Raw genomic sequence first — 25,896 nt, 5'->3', positions numbered from 1 at the left:
GTTGGCATGAGGGTTGCGTTTTGGGGCGAAAATCCACCATCGCTAACTGACTGACAAAACCACAACGTGCCACTAAAAGCATAATCATGCACTTAACTAAAGCCCAGCCAAAGGATGTTGTAACCATTCGGTGGGCAGGGGCAGGATCAGAGGCAGGATGTTTCGGGTGCTGAGGTAACGCACGTAGAACTTAAGTCATCATCATATAAATAAAAATTTATGACTTTAAATGTGTTTGTGCGTAAGTCTGTTTGTGTGCCCTGTGGTTACTGGAGTGCGGTGGGAGCCCCCAAGTCATGGTTTATCACCGGAGAAAGGAGTTCCCGTTCCCGAGTTCCTGAGAAGGCGATGATGACATGCGTGACTTTATTTGCACTTGCTCCTGCTGAAAGGGTGACTTAAAAGTGGTAAAGTGATAACTGGCACACAGCCCTTTAAATATTTTAGACTTGCAGAAATGGTGGCTTTCTCAAAATAAAAAATGCAAATTGTATTTAATTTGTTAGCAATTATATGATAATTTTAGTCTGAAGTGCCGATTTTTGATGAAGTCGTGGTAGTAGAGTGCAAAAGAAAATGCACATTAAACACTTCAAATGGAAAGCTTGTCTTACGTGCCAGCCAATAAAAATGACTTGGCCAATTTCCGCCGCAAGAAAGAAAAACTTCAGTGAATGGAATGCAAAATAAGTGAAGTGCTTATCTGAAATGCAGCAGCCTCTGCAGCTGGTTCGCAGTTGATGACCTCTCGAGTGTTTCTAATCACACATAATATTCATGGCAAACATCTTGAGTTTCTGCACAATTACGACAACAGGCAGCTTTACTTTCTCCTACTTAAACGTATCCCCGAATGTAAATTTCAGTTCGGAGGCTTGGTATAGCGGGGAACTAACAAAGGAAAGCGGCTTGCCAGGCTACTTTTCAAGTTAAAGTTATTATCCTGGGGCGGAGCCACTTGCAGGACCTGGGCCCGCCTTCGTGCCAGACTTGACAAAACTCGGCAGACTTTTGAATAAATTTTCAATCTCCAGGACAACGCCGAGGTGCGGGGTGGAAATCAGCATTATGAATATGTAGCTACATCTACTTAAATGTATCTGGCTGTTGTTCCTGTTGTTGGCTAAGTGAAAAGCCAAAGCCGAGTTGTGCCTGCAACATTTTTAAAAGCCGCTTTACTTTCCCTCTAAGACGTCAAGTTTATTAAATTCTTTTTTTTTATATTTTCTTTTCTTGTTTGGGCCAGGCGAGCGAAACTTTCTTCAGCTGCAGCCAACAAAGGAGAAAAAAGAACTATCCCAAATAGAATGGAAAGTTCTCTGGCTTTCGTCTTCGTGCACTTCTTGTTGGGCTTGACTTTGGCTGTTAAATGCTTTTAGCCGATTTCTGTTGGCAACTTTTGGCCAGAAGTTCCGCTCGAAATGGTAAACGATTTTCGTACTTTGCCTGAATAAGATCATGATTCAACTCCAGCTGATTTCGTGATGGGGTTCTTCTTTTTTTGACATAATTAAGCCACTAAACAGCTGATAACAATATTCCAATTAAGACGGGGCCACTAAAATTTAATGCCTGTAAGACAGAGAATTGTCTTCGGCCCGATAAACCAAGAATGAAGTGCGACCATTTCTCTTTGTGGTCAACCGCCATTAACGTTTATTACACCCACCGACGACGACTGCCGGCAAAAACCAAAGAGCACATGCACAAAAATGAAACCACCAAATGGAGGCGCCGGGCAAAAACAGCAATGGACGAAAAAATATAATTAAAAATAAACATTACGCGGCGACAGACAATGGGAGAGAAACCAAGGAAAATTCACAATGCAAAAGGAAAAAAAAAGGGAAAGCGAAGAAGTGTGTAATAAAAGGAGCCAGGTGAAAATTGCATTAGCCCAAAGGAGACAGAGCTTTGGACAAAGGATCAGGGGTCCGTTCTGCAGGAGCATTTTAGGCGCTTAATTGAGCGTTTTAGTTATGCTAATTGTTTGGCAGCAACAAGGACAACAGCACAGGCTAATGGCCGCTGCGAGATGTCCTTTCGAGTCCCCAATTCCAGCTCGCATTTATTGCTGGCCATTTGTTATAAGAGAATGCTCCGAGATCATCAAAGCCAGGGGCTAGTAGCCTGTTTCTTGGAATTTTTTTGTTTCTTGAGAAACTGACAAATGTGGAGCAATTTATTATGTTATTGTGCGGAAAAATGGTGAATATGAAGGTTTATGGAGAAATCTAATTACGATTGTAATTAAGTGGTAATTCGGAAGAAAACAAATTGTTTTTTTTTTTTTAATTAGGAATTATTTAAATGAAATGTTTAAGTTAATTATCTGAAAGAGGGAAAACCTAGTTGCAATACGCCTTAGCTAGTTTCCATCAAATAAAATAGCCTTTTATTCCTCGCTTTCGTTTTTTATTTTGATTATCTACCGTAAATTCTTATATCATACATGTCTCGACCTTTGTGTTTCGCTTCTTTTATATAATATATACAATTACAATACATATATACTTTTACATATATAGGCAATATTTAGACTTAAGACCTAATTGCTTACTCTTGCCCTATGTTTCGTTTTCATTTTGGGGCAAATACATTTAGGCGCAATATGTTATAATTTTGTTTTTATATAGAACATATACATATATATATAAATATCATTTATACGTTTTATAAATAATCTTGACTTTGATATATAAATATAAATGTATAGAGAACCTAAATTTAAAAGCTTAGCACAACATTTTTCATTTGCCTTGGGAAATTAACTCTGGAGAGGTTTTGGAATTAAATTAGCATTACGAGAAATGCAAGAAATCTTATTTTTGAAAGCTGTCAAAAGCGTTAATCTCCCTGACCATCTCCATCGTAGGAAAGTCAAACAAATAGATATCGTTGCATTTATGATGAACTGGCGGTTTGCTTGTATATCGCGTATCTGGTTTACATTGTCTCTGTATGCTTTGTATGCTTCCCCTAAATGCATTTGAAGTTACTTTGAGCTAGCTGAAACGAGTGTCTGGTGTCTTGTTAGTGTAAGTACTTTAGATACATCCTGCAGTTGCTTCTGGGTCTTGGCCTTGGGCTGAACTCTCCTCCAACATCCTCTAACTATAGCTTTCGCTGGACTCCACTTTAATTTCTACCCCTGGCGTGTGGCACTGGAGTTGTGTGACAATTGAATCATGTTAATTGCCTGATACATCTGCTGTTGATCCTGCCGAATCCACATCCGCACACATATCCACGTCCTTTCCAGCTGCTTTTCGACACCCGCAGGCAGGACTTGCGATGCTCCTGCTGCATTTGCCTTTGCCTTTGCTTCTGCTTTTGCTTTGTTGCGCTGACCCGCATTCCATGGGGTCTTGTCCGCCGGCTGGTGCACCTTCCGCTCATGTTGCACGTTGCATCGCCGGTCTTTGTCATCATCGCCTGCAACGGCGACACTAATTGCCTGGCCAGCGTCCAACTGAGCACCGCCATTAGCGATCCACCGACCATCCAACAGGATTGACTTGAGCTCGGACTCAGGCGGGAACTGGACGAACCGGCGCCTCGCCAAGCGGCTCCTCCATCCCCTAATCCGCCCTCGGTTCCGTCGTCTTCTTCGCCTGAGGGTACAAAATGATAGAAAAAGAATTCTAGCGAGAAATAGAGAGAGATGCAGACAGAAATGCAGGACATGTATTCGATGTATTCTGGAACTTCCTCCATCTAACTGCAGACGAACTTCTGTAGCTTAATGCATGAATTTGACATTTCTTAGGTATTACACAATGGGAAAGAAACAAATGCAATGCATCTAAAGTTCGGCTGCAATTATTGGACCTTTCTAATCTCTTGCGCAAGTGTTTGTGTGTACTGTAGGTCACTAAAGATATTAGGCTGTGCAACTTACCCTGTAGCTGCGTCAGATAGCTGTTCTTTTTATTGTGCAAATGATCCTCGTGCAGAGCATATTGATCATAGAAATCGTCGGGATTCACATGATTCCCATTGGCACCGTTTCCGTGTTTTGGAAAAAGATCTGTTTCGAGGATAATCTTTTCGGTGGTCTTCCAATAGACATCGTGCAATTGGGCACTGCAGCGGAGCTGTTTGATTTCATAAATATTTGTTAGTGAGTATTACACTATATTATACCATATTATCTAAAAGTCATACCTTTAGCTTTCCATTATCAAAGTGTTGATCGGTGACTACAAAGTGAATGCCCACAACAGCAGTTTCCATGTCATTACGAGCATCACGAAGTATTTTATGGTGTCGCACTAGGGCAGGATTTACCTGGAGAATATGGGATTTATATAGGGATTACATATATGTTTTTTTTAAGTAAATAAAAAAATGTAATTTAAATAAATAAGCAGTAACAATAATAGATTTTAAATTCTAAAAGCCGTTTTTATTGGGTTTCTTGGCTCTGCTTTAGAAGGCACAACTGAAATGTTAAATGCAAATCGGTATCACTTTTTCTTGTCCAGGTTTTGGCATTTAAGAGCCATTATCTTTGACGTGTTCTGGCTTTTAGAACTTTGACTTTGATTGACTTCATGGCTGGTAAATTAGATTGCCCTCTATGCCAGTTTTCACTTTAAAATCGCTAAGAGCAATTGGAGATTTTTCTTTTTGTGCGTCAAACTTTCGGCTAGTTGCGCTGTTTCGCGTTTATTTAGATGGTTTGTTGCCTGGTTTTGGCGGTATGTCTTTGTTGGCTTATTGTTTAAGCGCATTTTGTGGCCAACGAGCGGGGTCGGGTTGGAGTGGCGTGGAATGTAGTGAAAGCCTGGGCTTCGCAGATCCAATCAACCGAGCGTGGCCAACTCAACTCAATTCGACTACCAGTACGGTGGCATTCGCTTTTCCATTCAACCATCGCCCCATTGTGGTCTGTGTAGGTGTGGGGTTTAACGGTATACGCGTTGAGTGTGTGAGCGTGTGTGTGTGTTGGTTGCACGTATGTGTTGTGCGTCAGTGTACGTGTTAGCCTTGTTTTCTCAACCGCCTGTTACCCATTTCCCCGTTTCCGCTGTGGCTTGTATTATGCAGCATCAATAAGCATTGTTTGCCGTTGAGTGATGGTGAAATTGTCGCTGTCCCGCTCTGCTGCCTCTTCTTTCTCTTTCACTCCCTTTTCCGCTTGATCAGGATATGTAAGCTAATTATTTAGCTTAGTTTTATTATATATTTTCTGTATGTTTCGGTAGCGTTTTGCTTCGCAGGATAAAGGCAAATAAATTTTGTGACATGAGGCATACTTCTTGATTGTAAGAAGACGTATTTATTTTTACATCCGAAATAATAAAATTAAATGTTGCACTGCAGTCCTTACAGTTCTTACATTTTTTGTTTCCTTTCAAATAGAATATAAAACATTTTCTAAATTTTCTTGCATTTCCCCTCCAAATTTATAATAGGCATCTATAGCTCTCCTGGTCTTCCTGGTGATTCTGTATTTCGACAAGGGCAAAAATAACTCCGAATTGTAATATGCAAAACGCTGAAAGTTGTTCACGATTCAAGAGGGCTTCCCTCTGCCTCTTAATTCTGCCGATTTTCGCGGTCCATTTCCATATTCCCTGTTTTCCGGATATGGATATGGTTAGGTCGAGCAAAAAACTACACCTAAAATGTGATGCTACCGAAATGTGGGCGGGTCAGGGGCGTAAATCCATTGAGTTGATATCCGCGAATGCGTGTGTTTTTCTGGTAATTACAGGGGGACCTTGCACCCCTCCACTCACACCCATCGAAAAGCAGGCGCATAAATTCCCAGCAGATGCCAACGCTTGAAAACAAGAAAATTGTGTTTGCATAATTTCTGGCGCATCCAGGGGTGTTGGCACGCGGGATTTTTGTGTGTATGTGTGTGTGGTGGGGAGGGGCACCATTAATGGGGGGTTGGGCACGACACTCACCTCTTCATTATTCACTGTCCATGTGAGATTGGCCGCCGGCCGCGAGTGTCGCGATGTGCAATTACCTCGCAATATGTCGCCGACCCGGTATCGAGGACGTATGCCCGTTATGAATGGCGCATTGTGGGGCGTTTCTGCAAGGACGAAAAAAGTAAACAGAGAGGTGGAAAATAGGCAAAAATGAGATGGCATCAGTTCAAAGGTAAACCGGATCGATTGTCACTATATTTTTGATTCTCTGCGGCAATCGGAAAACCAGAATCCGGCCCGAACTTCTGACCCAACCTGTCGTCCTGTCAATTGAGATTGCCGAGTGGGTATGTGTAATGTAATGTGGATGTACATGTGGATGCTCGTGTGGGTGTGTGTGTTCCCCAATCAATATGACACAGATGTGCGACTGTGTGTTTGTGTGTGCGTCGAGGACCATTTCATAATTGAAATAATTACGAACTCTCCAGGTCTGCAGAGTTGGAATTTTAATTTCGTGTTGTGATGAGACCCAAAGCAAAGCCCCAAATTTGAAAACACAGACGAGCCGTAACACAAAAAAATTTGATTATATTCTAATTATGGCGAGTCATCAGTTTAAACGAAATTTTTATTAAAGTTCTATATTTTCTATTTTAACAGTTTTTATGATAAACAGATAAAAATTATTTTAGTTGGTTGGGAACTCAGGAGAATATGTGACAAGTGAGGAAACTTTCTTCAAAGTGCATCAGTCTCAGATATGTCCTTAAAAAAAAAATTAATTCCTTGAGCTGTCCATTATCCTTGAAAATCGAAATGGAAGCCTGCAGACTCAGAACCGCATCCATGTGACACATACACATGAAATAGACACTTTCAAAAGTTTGTCAAGCCAATTTGAGCTCACCTACGTCAACGTTTCCTAGCCCAAACAACCCACACAGTCGGTTCGGCAGTTTATTGACCGTCTCCATTGGCATTGGGAAAATGTTTGCTCTCAAGGCTTTCACTTTGTTTGCCGGCTTAAATGTCTTCATCTTTATCTCGTTTACCCTCAAATTTGTTTGTATTTTGTCTGCTTAACTGCCAAAACATTCGAACTTGGAGTTTATTTTTAAGTTTTATGTCCACAATCCCCACACAAGTATTTCGAGTCCTCCGAAAGGTCTTCTTCTTGGTCTTGGTCTGGCCAATTGAATACGACAGTTGGTCAAGTTGGCAAGTTTGTCTCTGTCTTTGACTCCGCCTGGGGAAAGCTTGACTTTTCTGACTTTTTGTTCGACTCGAGAAACACTCGAAATGAAAATTAATTTAGTTGAGCATTCACATTTCTGAGTACGAAATTAGTTTAATATCTGCGCTCAAGCTAACTTAAAGCTACTTGGCTTATCGATTCCATGCAACCTCTTTAACGAATTTCACCAGATTCAGATACCCCCTTCGACAATGTATGAGCGGAAATGTTTCTCAACTTATTTTCACGTGAATGCATTTTTCACTTACCAATAACTTCCAATTCTGCTGCCGCTATTAATGTATGAAATGAGGGCGCATCCGCCGATACTTCGCAACTGTATTTACCGGATGTAGCCATTGTTACCGCATCGAGCACCACTTGGCTCTCGTTCGAGGACACGCGCTGCAAAAAAGTTAACAAAAATACAGGTACCATGAGTGGGGGGAGTATGATATAAAACGTATATATTTTTTTAACTGTCCAGAGCGAACCTCTACCCATATTTATTTATACATATCCTTCTTGTTGGCCAGATGAAAAATTTCAACAAACGTATCTCGTTGGATTACTTCCGGCTTCCATTTATATTCTTTTTACTCATATTTAATAGGGGCTTTTAATAATATAGTTTAAAATATGTACCCGTTTTTTTGATGCTGGTACCAGAATATTTATCGTTCTTCTAGGAATGTTTAATATATTAAATTTTGTTTTATTCCGTACAAATAGTTACCCAATGTCGAAACTAGATTTTGATATCAATAACAACTTAACCTTTCACAGAAAACCATATGTCTTGCTTAAAACACACAGAATCGTTGCATCAAAAGTATTCACACTTTTAAAATAAACTTGCTGGCAGGCATTTGAAACCAGCTTCGATATTTTTATAAATTTTCGACTGTATATTGTGCAGTTCACTTTTTTATACTTTCTTTTTCTATTGACAACCGATTCTATTCTGCCGCTATTTTCACTAGTTTCAATAAAGGATAACTCTCCAAATAAAGGAATGAACTTTGGTCGTATTTTTTGTCACATGAGTGAGATACAGAAATTGGAATGAAAAATACGACAAACACACAAAAGCGGTAAGCAAATAAATAAAATGCCAACGTGTTTCTTTATACGCCTGAATAATTTTGAAACCAATTTAAAAATGCCAATATTTATTGAAAAATATTCCCGGCAATGCCCGGAGCGTTTCCAAAACTAAAAAACATAGATCTAGACCCGAAAGGGAATAGGGAATGCAAAAGTTCAGCACACGGGTCCTCTGTTTTTCCGGCTCCTAACTGCCATGAAGCGGAAGTTAAAAACCGTGTTTTGATTTGATTGCGCATTGAAATTTCACATGTGTCTGCCCCTCCTCGTTAACTGTAGCGTTTCGTTCGATTTGAATGCCCTGAAAATGCAAATGTTTTACATTGTTTAAGCCGCAACCCGTTTAGTTTAGTTTAATTTATTTGGCTTCGATTTTTGCTCCTGTTTCGTCCGCTCTTTTATTGGCTTTGCAAATGGCATGAGAAAACTAAAATAAAAATCGACGGCCATAATACAGTTTCCCACGCCAGATTTATTTGAATATCTAACAAAAAAGGTGTGATTTGGTATAGTTATTTGATACGCAAAAGTGCTAAAACATGACTAAATTGAATATTACGTATCACAATATGTTAATAATAATTGCTTGTATGAAGTGCGACCTGGCTATTTTAGTACACTGATTAATCATTTGAAAACTTATGTCAAAAAAAGTGTTTTAACTTACTCTCACTTTGACTCCTGGGAAGTGAAAGACCTTCATGGGCGGCGTTTCCTTCGGCGTGTAACGATAGAACTCTCGTCTGCCCTTATACCATTTCACCGAGTACAGACTGTCATCCTCGATGTCGTAGAAGCATTTCAGTATGGCCTTTTCACTGCGCCTCACCGCGTGGGGAACTCGAACCCGGACATCCCGTAAAGCTGCGGTCATCTCTGAAATGAAACAACAACACGCCAAATGAAAAAGGAGCGTAAAAACAAATTATATTTAATTATTTAAAGCTGCCATGCTTTTCCCGAAAAGGGACTAAACAAACAAGTCCCGTGGGCCGTGTCTAATAGAAATCATCCGGAGGCGATAAAAAATCATCGCGATTCGCATTTTTAATTCACTGTTTGCTTTTATTTTATTATCATTTAATTTTTTAACAACGTTTCTTCGTTTTGGTTTAGGTCGTTGTGCATAATTTATTACGCACATTTTGTGTTTTATTATTTCGAATTTTTATTAAATAAATCCCAAGCGGATTTTATTGACTCGACAATTCCCACGACATTTTAGGCCAAGCTTTTACCCTTTCGGTTGAGCTGGTACTTGAAATTCTAAGCGACATTCAAAGCAAATAAATAATCTCGGAAATGTAGAAATTCAAAGTGAAATCCGACTATACAACTAGTATTTAAATGTTGCATATTTTTATTCCTCTTGCCTGTTCAAATAGTTTTTATGTTTTTGGTTTTTTAATTTATTTTTAGTCGAAAGAGTAACTTCATATCGACCAACCGCTATTGAATTTAGAAATTTTAATATCCAGTCTGATCACGTATTGACATGGCTTTCGGCATGGTTTTATGCCACAAATCTCTAACTGACTGAACACTCACATACCCATATGCTCGCCCATACGTATTTTTAAAAATATATTTTCAGGATATGTCTGACATTTCTACGTATGTCGGCTTTCCTGTTTTACTGTCACGATATTTTTATTTTTGGTCCCAGCCCGGCATTATAAATCAGCTTATAACAGGCAAAGACAAAAAAAAAAGCCGTTGTGTGTTCAACCCACTCCCTCCCACCTGCTTGCATTTATTGTTTTTCACCAATAAAATATGAATAAATTGTTGCCTGATTATGTGAGATGAAATTAAAATTTATTTTATGTCCATGTCGTAAAAAATTTAGCGCTGCTCAGAGGCCATCAAACATTTGTCACATATTCATAAACCCGGAGACAAAGTATTTGATTTTTTATGTCTAGGATAAACGCTTCACGGCAGTTATACGCTTAATGCAAATGTCAGATGGGATTTAAAAATGTATATGAGCATTTAAAAATCTATTTAGAAAAAATAAATTTGTACTGTGTCCTTAAAACATATATAAAATATGATCACAATTTTCTCGCGGGGCTTTTACATCTGTCATGGGCCACCGTAGATATGGAAACTCTAATTTTTATCCAATTACACAGCTCTCGGAAGCCCATTCTACCTATGTTCGAGTCAAGTTACCATTATAAAGCGATTTCCCCCGACTGCAACTCAATTCCCTTTCATTAGGTTAGCCCCTCTCTTTTCTTGTTTCTCTGTCATTTGGCGCCTTCTGCCGTCTGTGGCTTCCATTTCATGCCACACTAAATAGACAAGGTTGCAACAATCCGGCAACAAATGAATGTCCAAACAAGCCAGCACGACCGTGGGAGGTGCCTTGTGAATCCCATCAAATAACTGTAATTGCAAAGTTTTTACAGCTAGACACGAGGAGTACGCCTATGAGGCCCCCGAGCCTCTGGCCACCAAGCGTTCGCAAGGACAATGCACATGCAACCCGTCCATTTGTCGGATGGCCGAGGTAACGGGGATGCGGGCGGTCCCGCAGGACTCCTCCGGAGGAGGTGGAACTACGTCCCCACAACGTGTGCAATAAATATGAATAACGAGCACAACGTGAGAGGCACACAAAGTAAAAACGAGACCGCACTCGGCATCGCAGTGTGGCAGTGAAAAGGCAGATTCAGCAGGGCATCACGGCCACCCTGGCCATCCTGCTCACGCTCTACTCCAAGTCCTTGGAGAGCATCCAACCTCATTGTTGGCGACACGCGGCGGCAAATATTTGCTTCTGCCGCTGCCTTTTGTTTAAATCTTGTTTATGCAACATGCATGGCATATATTAAGAAGTGCCGACCAGACTCGAGTGTCAAGCAAATGTCCAGCAGCGCTCTGATTTACACCCGGGCAGCATTACACCACCATGTGGATCTGGAGATGGGAGTGCTCCAAGTGTCGCTTCGGTTAACAGATTGCTCTGCGGGTTGGTTACATTTGTGCAGGCCAAGGATTTCAGTTGGATTAGGCGACATCATATAATCGAATTGGATGGTGCACATGCATGGCTTTTGTGCACCTCCCTTTTCCAACTCTTTTCCAAGGACCTGTGCCCCAGTTGAACGTGAGTCCAACTTTAACACTATGGATTCGAGAATTAATCGAGTTATATATATAGTTAACTCATAAATTCTCATTTAGGAAAACGTAAATGGTAAAATAAATACATAACTTTTTACCCATTAACCCGAAATAAACGAACAATAATATTTCTCTTTGACAAGAGTTATTTTTAAATTGCTCAAATATGACCCCATAAAAATATATAAATACCAATTTATATTTTATTGGCTTTTCTTCACCTGCTGATTTTTTTGTAGAATGTTAACTTGAATTTTGTTCAGAATGAATTAAATTTCGACCTTAGAATATCCTTTCATAGCTCTCTGCTGTTGAAATTATGACACTTTCTGTCAAAGCATATTTCGGAAACTTACGGCCAGCTAATTGAAAAGAGCAAAACTATGCAGAAGTAAGCTGAAAGTTTGGCCAGGACTATGACCCCATCTAGCCCATAATTTCTCTTCCACATGAACTCCCAGTCCGAGAGCACAATTTGCCTGACTGACCACACAGTTTACACGAAGGAACCGGCAAGTAACTATTTAAGTATGAGTATCTTGGCCAAGTGAAGGAAAGTTTTCAAAGTACAAGTTTATGGAGCTTGGCTTTTGAGTAACACTTACTCCCATGCAACAGATGGGCCAAGACTGCAAACTGGCATTTTAATTTTCTATTAGCAGGAAACTTGGGGTTGTTCAGCACTTAGCCCCTCGACCTCTGAAATATCATGGGGATAACTGGCGCCAAATACATCATAATTTGGTCTGACATTATGTAAAATCCTATTTCGCTGAAACCCAATACGATTCCCAGCTTGCACTCCCCTTGTTTCTGGACCCATCCAGCACTATTAGTATCTCGACATTGTGCAGTCATTATTCAGTCAGATTTGACTGCCATCTGGGGTTATCAGCCTCCCGTTTCGAAAACAGAGGGAGGTTTATTCAGGCGGACTTGACGCCAACGCGTCGGGGATGTTGATGCTGATGCTCCTTCGTCCTTTGGGGGTGGCTTGAAAAATTGTTGACAATTTCAGCTTAATGCATTTTTATGTCACTTCTTCTGGTTTAGCGAAAATGAATGCTCCTGCTGTTGTTGTTTGTCCTGCACAAACACAAACACCAACACAGACCCACTCCGTCAGTCACAGGCACATGAGCTGTGGTCCTTGCAATCGCAGAACCACCAATTCTGACCAAGTCGCCTTTTCCCCTCTGCCGGATCGCTGGAGCCATTCAACGCCGACATCCAGGACTCAGTCTGTATCTGTGTCTGCGCCTGTCCTTTGTGTTGATTATGAAATTTAAGCACAAAAACCCGTGACAGTCTGGCCCGCCCTCCTTTTTTGTTTACGCTTAAAGAGTTGGCTTCGTGGTGTTTGGCTTTTAATGGCACATTTTCCACTTTTCGGTTGGCTTTCGGGGGATGCTATATTATAATTTAATGTCTTCCGTTCGGTAATTGAGAGCACATTCGCTGAACGGTGCAACCAATGTGGAACCACAAAGGATTTCATATCTTCATCGTTAATATGTTGTGTTTATATAACGAATACTCCTAATACTTAGTAATTTCTTGGTCTTTTGAGTCCAGCTAATGCCTTCTAAATCTTAAAATCAGATAAGAAATCCAACAAGTTTCAAGCAGTTCCTCTTAACAGCGCCAAGCCCAAAGCCAACTTAACATCCTTGGCCATTTATTTAAAAACTAAATAAGACAAGCATCGCTAAATCGCCAACTAAGCTCATAAAATCCCACGAACAAGTGCCCAAGTGTAAAGCAACGTGGGAAATGTTCAAGTACGAAAAAAAAAGTATAAAAGGAATATAGATAGTTGGGCGGAACAAGGAGGTTGCAGGGTGAAAAGCTATGAAAAAGTGCAAGGATCAAACAGCTGAAAGTGAGGCACACTCGCATAGCTGGGCTAAATAATAAAAGAAAATAGGAAAAGTAAAAATGCTGGCCTCCGGAATGAGTCGAAAAATGGAGGACCAGGGTTTCATGTGGTGTCTGGTCTGCTTTTAAAGGTGGCTCCTTTCAAAAGCCCTCGCCTACCGTTTCTAATCTAACACCAGAAAATTGTGCAGGAATTTGTTGCAATGAGCTTTTTATTATCCTTTTTCGATCTCACTTGTGTGTATGTGTGGCTGGGTGAAATACCAGGTTTTCTCTTTTTTTTTTGATGATTTTTGCTCGCTTTTGCATTCATTTTCCAATGCGAAAGGCGAAAATTGCAGTGGCAGCATGTTTTTTCCTTGCACGGAGCACAGGTGGAAATTTATACTGTTACCGTGTTGCCACGCCCCCAAACACACACACACACTAGCATAGAGGGTGGTGCGCCCAGACGTTCAAATTATTTGAGGATTTGTTAAATTTTCCGGCTTTCTCTGCAATTTTTGTCCAGCAACCTATTTTATTTTTTACACAATTTGTCGCGGCAAGGCGGACAAAATGGGCCACACAAGTGTCTGTTAAATGGTCGTTTAGGCCGAGGGGAACTCTATTGGTGGACTGGGTGGGTTCAAGGTTTGGGTTTTGTATTTTTTCCGTTTCCAGTGCAAAAAGAGCTGCTGACTTGTTGACCTGTAAATAACTTGAGTTTAACGAAGAGATTAACGTTCCAGATTTGCTGGCGAAATTTTATACATTTTTTGTGAGCTCCTATTTCACGGGGAATGAAAAACGATTGGGTTTGTGAATGGGAAAAATGTGCAACACAGATTTGCGAGTTGTTGAATAGAATAAGTGAAGCTTTAGATTCGCCTAACAAGTTTAGATGGACGACGATATATGGTTGGACTTGGAACATTTTTCATTTCAGCTTGCAGGCCAAGCTTTTTTTAAGTATGCCACATATAAATTCTGTTTTTTTATTCAGAAACATTTATTAATTAATTCATTATTTTTCTTATCGCTTGTGTAGAATTTTATTTCTGTCCAAGCCATAAAACAGACAGTTATGCAAATACTAACCATTTATCAAATTACTCATAAATCTCTGCCCATGGTAAGTATTCCACATATCAGCAAAATAGAAACATTATCAAGCCACCCCCATGCCAGTTTATATATCTTTATTTTCTAATCTCACCCACTCAATGGACTTATCCCACCCCCGACGCACCCAAACTGCCTGAACTGAGTTTGCTTGTAAGACGGAGACACTGGAAGCACGCGTAGTTTTTAATTTACCATGACATAAATCGTATAAAACTGTCAAAGTCACTAAAAGCACGAAGCAACAGCCTGTCCCTGCTGACTGCAGTGTCCTTTGTCCTGCGACCTCCTTCGGGGCACAAATTACGTCCCAAATACACAGAAGGGTGTCGAGAGTCAACAGAGGAGCTGTCGAAAAAAAGGTAGAGGGGCCAATGAAGCGACTTCAAAACAAAGCAAAGGACCCCTCCTCTCACTAAACAGGATGTCGGCCGAGGACTCAGGACTCGGGACTCGAGCATTAATAAGTAAATCTCCAGCATGTGACGGCTATCAGTGGCACTTCCGCTTCCCAGGACCCCCTCGATGTATGTATGTAGTGTGTGTGTGTGTCCGCCCACTCGCAAGTAAACCGAAACCATTTATATTTTATCTTGGCCTTGTCGTCGGTTCATGTGGAGCCAACTTCTCTAAAGTTGCCAGCTACTGTGAAATGAAGTTGCCAGTGCTCAGAATCTGGGGAATTCCCTCTGAAATGTACGTGTGTGTGTGTATTGGGCGGAAGTTGCAATTCCTGCCCTCGATGCCTATAAATTTAACTTAGTCTTTTGCGGAACTGCTCCGCCAGCCGCTTCAGTGGCTTTTGTTGTTTTGTCATGTTTTGTTATCCTATTTGTCCGGGCCAAAAGCAAGTCCGGCCCGAAGTCCGGAGTCCAGAGCCCAGACCATCAGTTTCAACGTACATTTTGGCTTGACTTAACACTCTGTCTGTTGATTTTCGGTCGAGGATTGCATTAGTTTAATTAGCTGAACAAAGGTGACAGCATCCAAGATAGATGCGGTCAATTTATTTGGCCTGGCTTGAAAGCCGAAGCTATAAACTTTGTCACTTTGCTTGCATTTTTAATGCAACTTGAAATCTAAATACAGGAGAACTTGGAAAAAGATAATCGTTTTCTATAAGGTTAACTTAAGGTTTATTTTAATTATATTGTTTAAACTCACTTTTACTATAGATTTAAAAAAAAAGTAGTACACAAATACCCATTCAACTTGAAAATCTGTATGGGTGGACTATTAAGCCAACCTAATTCGACTATACAGAGTCCTTTGGGTAAATAGCTACCCTTTTTCCGAAACTAAAATACTGAAGATGAATAGAGGGAAAAACGGCTTTGGGGAGAGTAGTTCGACAGAACAGACTTGGATGGCATGTCTGCCGAAAACGCTGTGAGTGACATTATGATAACCCAATGACAGCTATTTGCCAAATCAGACATGTTGGCGGGAGGGAGGCTTTGTGTAAATCAATTGATTGGCAATGCGTTTTGATTGCCAGCCAAAATTTGGCCCGGACACGCGACGGGTGGGGGGAAGATTTGTGGCCGAGGGTGTATCGATTGGGTTTGGGTTTTTGTGCGAGAGGAAGGAAGGTTCCTCCCCTTTTAATATATTATTGCTCGACATGCACTCGGAATCGGGCTTTATTGTCTAGAAATCAGCAGGCAAGACAGTCAAGGGGGGCTGCGATAAATCCAAATGAATTGAAATTGCAAATTAAAGCGGCCTGCGTTAATTTCCACTTGCCTGCTGCAGTTCAATGACACAAATAACTCGAATGGAAAAATCCGAACCAGAGTTTTCTCTACTGTCAAAGGGGATGTGGTAGAGGGCAATTTATTGAAAGACGAATTTCTGGCTCTGAGCTGACAGCCTTAATTCGCTTTGATTTCTTCAGCCTGGCGGGAAAACAAAATGTTCAATAAAAGTTTGTCATTCAAAATGGAGCGAAGATTTCCCATGAATGGCAACGAGTTAGGCCAAGTTGGCTCAGATATTTGCGTTTTCTTTGAAAATGAGTAATTAATTGCTTTATATTTATGAAGAAACTTTGAGCGCGTATTTTCTAATAATTATTTATTATGCAATACCACTAATAATTAGAACAATTTATTAGTTTATTTATTAAATTTATTACAGCGAACTGTATCTTTGTTTATAAGTTATTTATTCATTGTGAATTTAGCTGGCTATTTCCATGGCCTGTAATTATATTAAAATTCATATGAGAAATGAGCAAATCAATCTGAAAATCTGCACTTATTGGCGCTCTTAGAATCGCCCACTTATAGCCACTCAACCGAGCCATGTTTTTGCGAAAGCTTTTGCAATATTCCCTTAGAAATATGCTTATCTTTCTGGATTATACATATCCTTTTTCCCCTGCGAATATCCTCCGTAAGTTGTTTCCTTCGTATTATGTTTTTCCTCTTGATTTATTTTAATATTTTATTATTTTCCTCGTTTGATGCAAAATGCATTCGATTTTTCTCTTCACTACACGTCCTTTAATATGCTTCTCTAAGTAGATTTACCCATACACATACAAAATAACATTTTTCTTTTACTTATTCCTGACCTTACATAGCTTATATTAAAATGATGGAATTTCCCTGCGGTTTTTGTTGTATTTTTGTGAAAGTATTAAGCCAAAATTAAGAGGTCATACGCTTTATTAAACTATATTAAGGTAGTAACAAAAAGGCTTAATTTATGACAGTTATGTTAAACCAGGTTAGAGGTTATCACATTAATAAGTTTTATATATACCATAAAGTCGATGGCGGATAGATACAAGAAGCATTTGTGCAAATAATTCATTTATATTATTATTCGGCATAAAAAGTTTGGTATTTTTTTGCCTTGACCCGAATGGGTAATGTCAAATGCACTTTTTCCCAGTGCCGCAATGAAAAGGGGGTCAAAGTTACCAGCAAATTAAACGCAAATTACCTGCCAGGAACACAATATCCAACTACCACACATATACATATATATACTTAGCTGCCTAGATATATGCATGCATCAAACATCAGGCAGTTTGACATTGCTTGGCCTACCAAATAAACGTGGCTCACCTGGTGTTTGGCCGGTTTGGTTGTTGGGTAGGGGTCTGTTTTTGGGGGGCCGGACAATTACCGTCGAAGCCAGGAGGCAGACACCGCAGAACAATAGTTTCCTGTTTCCTGAGTGCTAAAGTTTTCATATGTCTGCCCCATGGAACCTCACCATTCCCAATCCACCTTTTCCAATTTACCACCCACTGCCCACACGGTCAGACCTGCTATGCCTGTTCCATGGGGGGAAAATCGTGCGGTATTTCGTTTGCTCGCATGTTCGCAATATTACACGGTAGAAAACATTGGGAAACTAAAGTTATATAAAGTTTAAAAGTTTTCCTTATTTTATATTAACAACATGCATAACTTGAAATGCTTACTGACTCCGAAACATCCTTAAATAAATTTAATTTACTTAATGATATTTAGAAGCCGAATAAAACGTATGACTTTTACACAAATGAAAAGATAAGATAAATATGTTTTATTTTGATGTATTGTTGTTAAATTTAACTACACCTTGCACTGAAGATTTACGTAGAGTGTGGAAGAAGCTTAGGCCACCTACTAGAACATTTTTAATGCAATTTTCACCTAGCTAGGGGATCTCCCTTCTAATCGCTCCTCACTCGTCGCCTTGACGTAATTACTAAATACTCTTGGCGCTTTCTCTGTCCTGGTCAGGACCTCTTCCCTGCACTCTCCTCCTTCATTTCTCTCGTCCTGCACACTGCGTTCTTTGTTACTTATTTTCTTATCGCCTCGGATTTGTGCCCGCAAAATGTTTCGTGAGCTTTTGTTTGGAATTTGGCTAGCTCGGCTTTCATTTTTCTTATTTGTCTGGATATGGGTTTTTCCTTCACGTCTCCTTTTGTTTTTCCTGTTTTTTTTTTTTGCTCAGCCGCCTGCGGTCTATTTTTGTTGGCATTCCCTAAGTACAAGCGTGTGCCATGTTTATTTTTAATTAATTTTCCCTAAGCAGTCTAAGACTTTGCCACGCCAAAATCTCCAGCAGGCCAAGCAGGGCAAACTCATAGCTTCTCTCGATTTAGTGCTTTCTTTTTTGCTTTTGTTAATTTTTGCAATTTTCTACTTAATTACCTAACGGGTTTTTTGAGTGGGAGCGCCAGTCTCCTCTGCCATTTGAGGCCACCCGCATAAATGATAATTGCGGTAATTGCGAAAGACGAACAGAAGTTGCTAATTTTCTTGGAACTTGAATATACCATCAGAGTGCTAAACATAATAGTTAACAATTTTTCTGTCTTTCATACTGCGCTATTTTTTACTGAATTAAAGTGCTAGCGCACAGCCTTGTACAATTTATTGAGGTTTCGCTGCAATTAATTAAAACTTGTGCGATAAAGCTTATGATTCATTGCACAGTGTCTGTGCCCAGCCAAAATTCTTGTCACATTCCGCTTAACCCTGGATTCAATTCCAGGACGCCGGAACGTTTCGCTAATCGTGCAAATTTCAAGCACAATTGAAGCCAGCTCAATTAAACCCACTGCCATGAAAAGGAGATGCAAAGGAAAGGGGAAGTCCTGTGGACTGGATTCCCCGGCCGAAAAAGCGCTCGACGATTTCGTTTGGCCGGCTCAAATTAAGTTGAAATTAGCCAGTTTTAAAGTATAATGAGCGTATAAATGATTAATTGTTTTTTTTTTCTTCAGGAAATTGATAAGAGCAGGAGGGCGGACTGGGCAGACGCTTAATTAACTTTACTCTATTGACTGCGCGAATTAGTCTAATTGGTCACTTGTTAATCGACACCTGAGAGGTCGGGGCCCGTCAAGACGGTTTTTTTCTTGGTAAATATTCATTTGGAAAATCATTTTCAGTCCCTAGACTCACTTCGCTGCCAGGCTATGGAATTGTATTATCTTTTATCAACTCCCGAAAGAATTGTCAACAACAATTGAGACCGGTCTTTGGGGCATCTCAACGATTTGTCACAAAGCGATTTCTGCTTATTTTCACAATAATTCCATTTGTCCTTCTGATAGCAAACAACAACAAAAAAAACTTTTCCATTCTCTTTTTGAACAACCGCAAAGTTTCAATTACTTGAACTAATTTATTAATGTTGTTGAAATGTTATTCGGGGACTTGTATTTCTGGCTTTGGGATTTGGCATACTTTGCTGGATATTTTATGCGGAGGATGGGTTAAGAATTCCTAAAGTAAAGGGGATAAGAAATTTTAGAAAAATAAATAGCATTAAATAGTTGGAATTCTTGCAAAGACAAAGGATAGAACTTCAAGATCTCTTTCCCATTTGAGGATCTTTAAGTGGATCTTAGCGAGTTAGTACTTATACATTGTATTATGTGAAAGCAGCTCAACATTATAATTTATTCACTGAACTCCTTTTTTCGCCAAATATATGGCTGTCATGACGGCTAATTGATGGCTAATTTAGTTGGACTTTAAGGCTTGCCCCTGTCGAGCTGTGGGAAATCAATTTGGCTTTAATTAGCATGCCAGGCATGCATGTGCTGGAAGCACTCATTTTACTGAGTGCCCAGAATAATAAAATGGCCAACTGTAGCTGCATAATTTTTGGCGTTAATTCAATTTAAACTTTTCGAAAGCAAACCGGAAGTTCGCCCCGTCCACGTCCACCCGGTGACCTTTTATATATTACATCGCCTCCGAAACTATATAGAAAATGCAAAACTCCAACGAAAATGTGTGCAACAGCTAGGAAATATTTGACAAGCAAAGGAAAAACTTTGGCAGCGTATAAAAAGCGGAAATGCCGCGCCAATGGGATGGCAAGCAGGGCACTTTGACTCAGACATCAGTGGAAAACGCGTCTTGTCAGCCCGTCTATTGGCCGCCTCTTCCCCCATTTTGAAGTGCCCCTCCCGCTGCGAGAATAAATAATAAATATGGCGTGTAGTAAATGTAAATGCGCCGTGGAAATTCCATAAATTCAAAGGCCCAGCTGCGCATTCCCTTCATGACATTTAACACTTTGGCAAACAGCAGCCCGGCGATCGGCGATTCGGTGAGGCGGCAAGTTAGCAAGCCATTCAAATGCACTTGAGATTCCGGGAGCAACAGCTGTGTCCTTTCGAGGACGAAACAGAAAGGATTTCCGTCAGCGATGCCAACGTGACGTGATTGGCATGGCCAGCTGTCGGATAAATATTAGTTGGGACTAATCTAAAATGAGAATGCAAAGTGATTAATGATGCTAATCCAATATCGTAAAACGTGTTCAGACTTTTTGAGCTAGTTAGACACAAGTTAGAACATCTGTCCAAACGAAATATATTATATATTAAAACAACCTGAATTTGCCTTAATGGTTTTTCACATTTTTGAATACTAACTAACGTATATATCAATTTTATTTTGATTTTTTATTCTATTAAGTATATTTAAGGTATAAATAAGGTATTTTATGTGCCTTCTAAAATATTTTTTTAATGAAATATTTTTTAGAAATAATTGCATTTTACATTTAAATTGGCCCAATTTTGGATGTCCCATCACGATGGCATCTCCGTCGCGTCTAATGGAACTTCGCTGACTGGTTGGCGTGCGAAGGCGCCAAATCCAAATTAAATAAGATTTGTTTGGCTGCCGTTCAAAGATGCCGAAACGGCATTTCACTTCGGCTCGGTTCAGTTCAGTTCAGGTCAGGTCAGGTCCTTCTGGCCACCCGCAGAATGTCTTTGCCACATCCTTGGCCCTCCGGCTTTAACTTTCGTTGATGGCACCGACCCGATGCCGCGCATTTTAATGAGTATAAAACACAGCCCGTTCGAGTTTGGGGCGTGAGATGTCGGATTGTTTGCCAACAAACATGCGTCAAGTTCAAGTTGGCGTGTGAAAGGCAAGAAACCGCCTCTGTCAGAGCAAAAAAAAAAAAAAATCAAATAAAATCAGTAGGAAGCATACACAAGAAAGGGACAAAAGTTTTTATCATGACGTCTTGGCCTTAATTTCGAGTTTCAGTCTCGGCTTTCGAGGTTTTTGGTGTCGGCCACATTGTGTCGCTTCGAATTGTTTGTGGGGCGGGGCGCAAGAAAAATGTGTTTAGAATGCGGAAAACTTGTTGAAAATTGAGTTTTGTGTGAAGTTATATTCATTGATTTGCGGCTTCATGTGGGTGGCTGGCTGCGGTTTCTTGGCGGAGAACTTGTGGAAAGAAGTATGCGTAGCGAAGGAAGTGTGGTCGCAATTTGGAAAATATGACAAAAGTTATACAGTTTATACAGTTTGCTTGTCTAAATAGTTTACAACTCAATTAAATGTTTTTATAAATAACTGATGCCCCTACTAAATTTTAAATTATATTTTCTTATTTTCACTTCAGCTCAGCTACTCAGCTTAAATGAATACACCCTTTGCCAATAACAATAAAGTATGGTATCAATTAAATTGACAGTAATTCTTGGAGCTCACTTGCCACACTTTCTGATAAATCGAGCCAAGCCCCGACTCCACCGGAATGTCAATTGCAATTGGCGAATGCCAGAACTCCGGAAAGTTTCCCTGTGACCCGCCAGTGCCATTCGATACGTACGTGTTTATTGGAAACCCCGTTGCACGTTCATTATTTGAGGTCACAACAATAGTGAAAGCATCCGCCACGACGAAATGTGCAATAATTTTTAGCTGTACAACTTTTGTTAGCAACGAAGCCCAAGCATGTCGACAGTACGACATGGAGATGGCATTGGAAGTGGGAATTTTTTAATCAATAACTTTGATTACTTTCCTAGTTGTCGCAGCAATTACGAGGTGTTTTGCAGAGGAAGGGGCAGGGAATGCTGTCAAGTTTATTAATTTGCCACTCGGGCGTTGTTGTTTTGTTGCAGTGTCTCGTAAATTGTTTAATGGCAAGTATTCATGGAAAACGCTTTCATTAAGGTTTTATGTCTGCAGGTGAAAGGCATGAGGTCGTAGGTGAAAGGTTCGGGTCACGTATTCTGCCGTTTGTTGATTGCCCCGACTCGGGAACGCCAGTAGTTGCACATGTGAAGGCGATATGGCCATTAAATATGCAGCACCACCTCTTCGCGCCCGAATCCGGGACCCTTTTCGCTCTCAGGGTTATGAATTGCAATGCATTTCGTAGTGGCAGTCAAAAAGGGGCAGCTTCCGAAGGAATTTACCTGCAACTCCAGGCTCAGGGCAATGAAGAGAGTGAAAAGACTTTGTTTGCAACAAAACTCTCTGCAAAATATTATGTAAAACAATTTAGTATTTATTGAAAGTCAAGTTAAAGCTGCTTGTGAGCAGAAACACTTCTGGGACACGAACCCTTGACCCACTTAACAGAGTCCAAGTTAAATCAATCAGTTAGTGAAGTGCCCCAAAAACCTACACAATGCAACCATTATTTATGAAATTCCTCAAATGCAACTCAATGCAAATTTACACCGGAAACGATGGAATACTACACAAACCCCATTCGTTACAATTTTGTTTATTGTTTCGAATAGGGGAAAGGTCATAATTTAATTAAAATTTCGCCTGTAGGCGTAATTTTACTTTATAATCCGTTTTTGTAAAGCCCGATTGGGCGGTAAAAATGGGCCGTGCCACGTGGGCGGCTTAGTGGCATGCTGCATAATGGAGGTGAAAATTGTTGTCTCTACGCCCCAGTTTGTGTTCATATGCAGCGCTTTGGTGTTATGCGCCAGCCATTTTGCCCACGTTGATATTAATAACGATTATTAACTATTTGCAAGCATGGCAAGGAACAGGAACGGGCAACAGCAACAACAACAAAAGCAACAGAAACAGCAACAATAACACCAACAATAACAGCACAGGATATAATGGCTGGCATACATGCGTATATTAAAATTCTCGAGCATGCAAATCTGTCGCGAGCCCGAGGGCAATCCAGATAATTAGTGTGTTTTAAAAACAATAACGTGCCGCGGGGTCTTAAATATGATTTATATAATGTCCTTTATGAACTCGCCCCTTTAAAATTCGCTCTCGGATACATGGGTGAAGTTCAAGGGCTTATTATCGTCTTATCTCTACTGGTATTTGGTAGAAAATTACATGATTTTAAGTCTAAAATTCAATTTATATGATAGGATTATAAACGGGCTTAGTTACAAACAGATTTATCAACTAATTATTAAAACTAGTCCAGAAAATTAGACCTCTACAAACATAAAGTAGACTAATCACATGACTAGCGCATTCAATTATATTTTTAGTGCTAAACATTTTAAAGGAAATTGTTCCAAAAAAAAAGATGCTGACGAAATGATTCGTATTTCTAGTTTCCCCGATAACTACGATAAAATTAGGAAACATTTTAGTAGCCAACAGCTGCATTGGCATTCCAGCTGCATTTTGTCAAACTAACACATCGTTTTCCGGTGCATAGTTGGGATCCCAGGCCCCAACCGATGCCAATGACCGGGGTCAGATGGGAACCCTAATGGTCGCACGGGGCACGCACTCGCACACAGGCGAGATTGTTTCCTGTTATTATGCAAATTTCTTCATGGCTCACCCGCAGGCACATGCCATGGAAATAGTTTTCCTTTTCGAGGGTTTGCATCCCCGAATTGACCTTACCAGAGCAATTAAGCCGCTTAACCCATGGCTGCAGCCATATTTTGCAGCCCCTCTTTCGATGGGACGTCGCCATAAAAATTGTTAAGCTTCATCCCATCCGCTTGACAACGAAAACGAAGCGAAAATGAAAAATAAAATGGCCAAAAACATTTGGCCGTTACAGCTGCAGTTTGTCAGTCGTGGCTAAAGCTTCAATTTGTTTCCTCATCCCCGCCCCTTCTCCACGGTTTTGGACCGCTTTTTTGCTCTTAGCCGAATCGAGATTTTCATGCATTTTATGTAACGATCCAACCACCTTCCTACCAACGCCCCACACAGGTTCCTGCATCAATAATAGTTGTTTGGGGGCTTCCATAGGTGCACTGGGGAAAAAAACTCAATCTCAATTTGAATGCAACATTTTTGCATAAAAAGTGGATTTTTCTACATAACTTGTTCTTGTAAATGAACTCAATCATTAGAACTAATATTAGGTATCAGATTTAATGTTAACGATCTATTATTAATAATCGTTAAATCTTAAATTTGATGACTTCCGTTTAGTTTCCGTGTGTTTGTTGGTTTCGTATACTCTCGTTTTTCGTTTCGTTTTGACTATGATTTTTTTGTAAACGAGGACTCAAAATCGAAATTCCTAACACTCTGGCAGAGCTGAGCTTATTCATATTTTTTGCCGTTCCCCTCGTCCATTGATTTGCCTGTTAGTTTTAAGTATGCCAAGCGAAAGGAGAAGCCGAGTCAAGCATCCTTTAAGGGGGGAAAACCGAGCGGTGGCCCGTCTCGAGTGGAAAAGTGGTTGGCGAGATGACATCGGATCAGGAATTCTACGCCACGGAATGCACTGTAATTGGTTCGATAATATATACAGGAATTGATTTTCCACCCAAAGAGGTTGCCTCGATTGAGCTTTAATTAAAGACAGGGCGAAGCTGCCACTTGAAGCGTTTGTGTTCTGTGTGCTGTTGTTGTAGAGCAGCGATTAATTGATTTCTTGAATTGAAATTAAGGTATTTTAGTGGCATCAGCAGGATTAAATTGAGAGGACACGAGATATTAAATAAATCCAAATGCTGCAGGATAAGGGGTATCCAATTAATATTAATCGTTAATATACATTTTCCCAAAGCTGATCAATCACAATTTATTGTTCTCCCTTGACTAATGGGCAAAGTAGTATGTGTCTAGTAACCCCAATAGAAGAAAATCAATAAAGTCTGGGAAAGCCACACCTTTCCATTTAGCTGACCTTCCGGACCCTTGCAATTTAAATCACATTTGCGGCTAATACAAATTACAACCTATTGCGCCCAATAGTCACTAATTTCACCCACCAACCAACGGCAAGTTCTGAGAAAGCCACAAATAAATGACAATTTCCCCAAACATTAAGACATTAACGCGAGTTTTGAAACAAACTGAAATGGAAATAATATTGTCACAAATTTGCAAGCACTCTCGGCATGTGGTTATTAAAAGTAAATCAAGTGCACGGCCGATTTACGTAGCCCCAGACTAATTAGCCACTTGTGTACTACTAAGCCCGGTACTCAGCCACGAAGGGGAACTGAATCCCCCACCTGAAACCTCTAAAACGCTTGTACAAAAACATTTTGCTGTTTCCCCGATTGTTGTGCGTGTTGGAGATTTTTATCAGGACCCGTGAATTGTGGGTGCTCTGGGAGCTCTGTTCTGTGGGTGGTTCTGAAGGTCCCCGATGTGTGGTACAATGTCGTCGTCGTCTACAGCGAGTGCACTTGGGCCCGGCTCGATAATGGCAGGTTAATAAACGTTTTTGTGCGACACTGAACGTATGGCCAGACGCAGACGACGCAGGTGTGGGCAGAGTTTTGTCCTTCGTCCTTTTTGCATGGCTAATGTCCTACCCCCCACCGCCCATTGAAGGCTCAAGCGAAACACG

At 40.4% G+C, this 25,896-nt stretch overlaps 1 protein-coding gene across 3 annotated transcripts in view; it reads right to left on the bottom strand.

The window, feature by feature from the left end:
- Positions 1 to 2,986: 2,986 nt before the first annotated feature.
- LOC6613664 overlaps positions 2,987 to 25,896 on the bottom strand; it is a 31,360-nt gene continuing 8,450 nt past the window's right edge. For 2 of the 3 annotated variants that reach the window (XM_032727255.1, XM_032727256.1), the window contains exons 3-8: positions 8,903 to 9,111; positions 7,398 to 7,533; positions 5,922 to 6,055; positions 4,168 to 4,290; positions 3,902 to 4,097; positions 2,987 to 3,644 (exon numbers count right to left, since the gene is read on the bottom strand). In XM_032727255.1, the coding sequence (XP_032583146.1) occupies positions 3,187 to 3,644; positions 3,902 to 4,097; positions 4,168 to 4,290; positions 5,922 to 6,055; positions 7,398 to 7,533; positions 8,903 to 9,111 (1,256 nt within the window). In that variant the 3' untranslated portion in view covers positions 2,987 to 3,186. The remainder of the gene's footprint in view (positions 3,645 to 3,901; positions 4,098 to 4,167; positions 4,291 to 5,921; positions 6,056 to 7,397; positions 7,534 to 8,902; positions 9,112 to 25,896) is intronic. The other variant, XM_002038098.2, reaches the window with a different exon arrangement.

This window comes from Drosophila sechellia, chromosome 2L, assembly GCF_004382195.2.
Source record: "Drosophila sechellia strain sech25 chromosome 2L, ASM438219v1, whole genome shotgun sequence".
NCBI lineage: Eukaryota > Metazoa > Arthropoda > Insecta > Diptera > Drosophilidae > Drosophila > Drosophila sechellia.
Note: the sequence above shows the minus strand (reverse complement) of the source record. Positions and strands in the feature narration are given on the sequence as shown.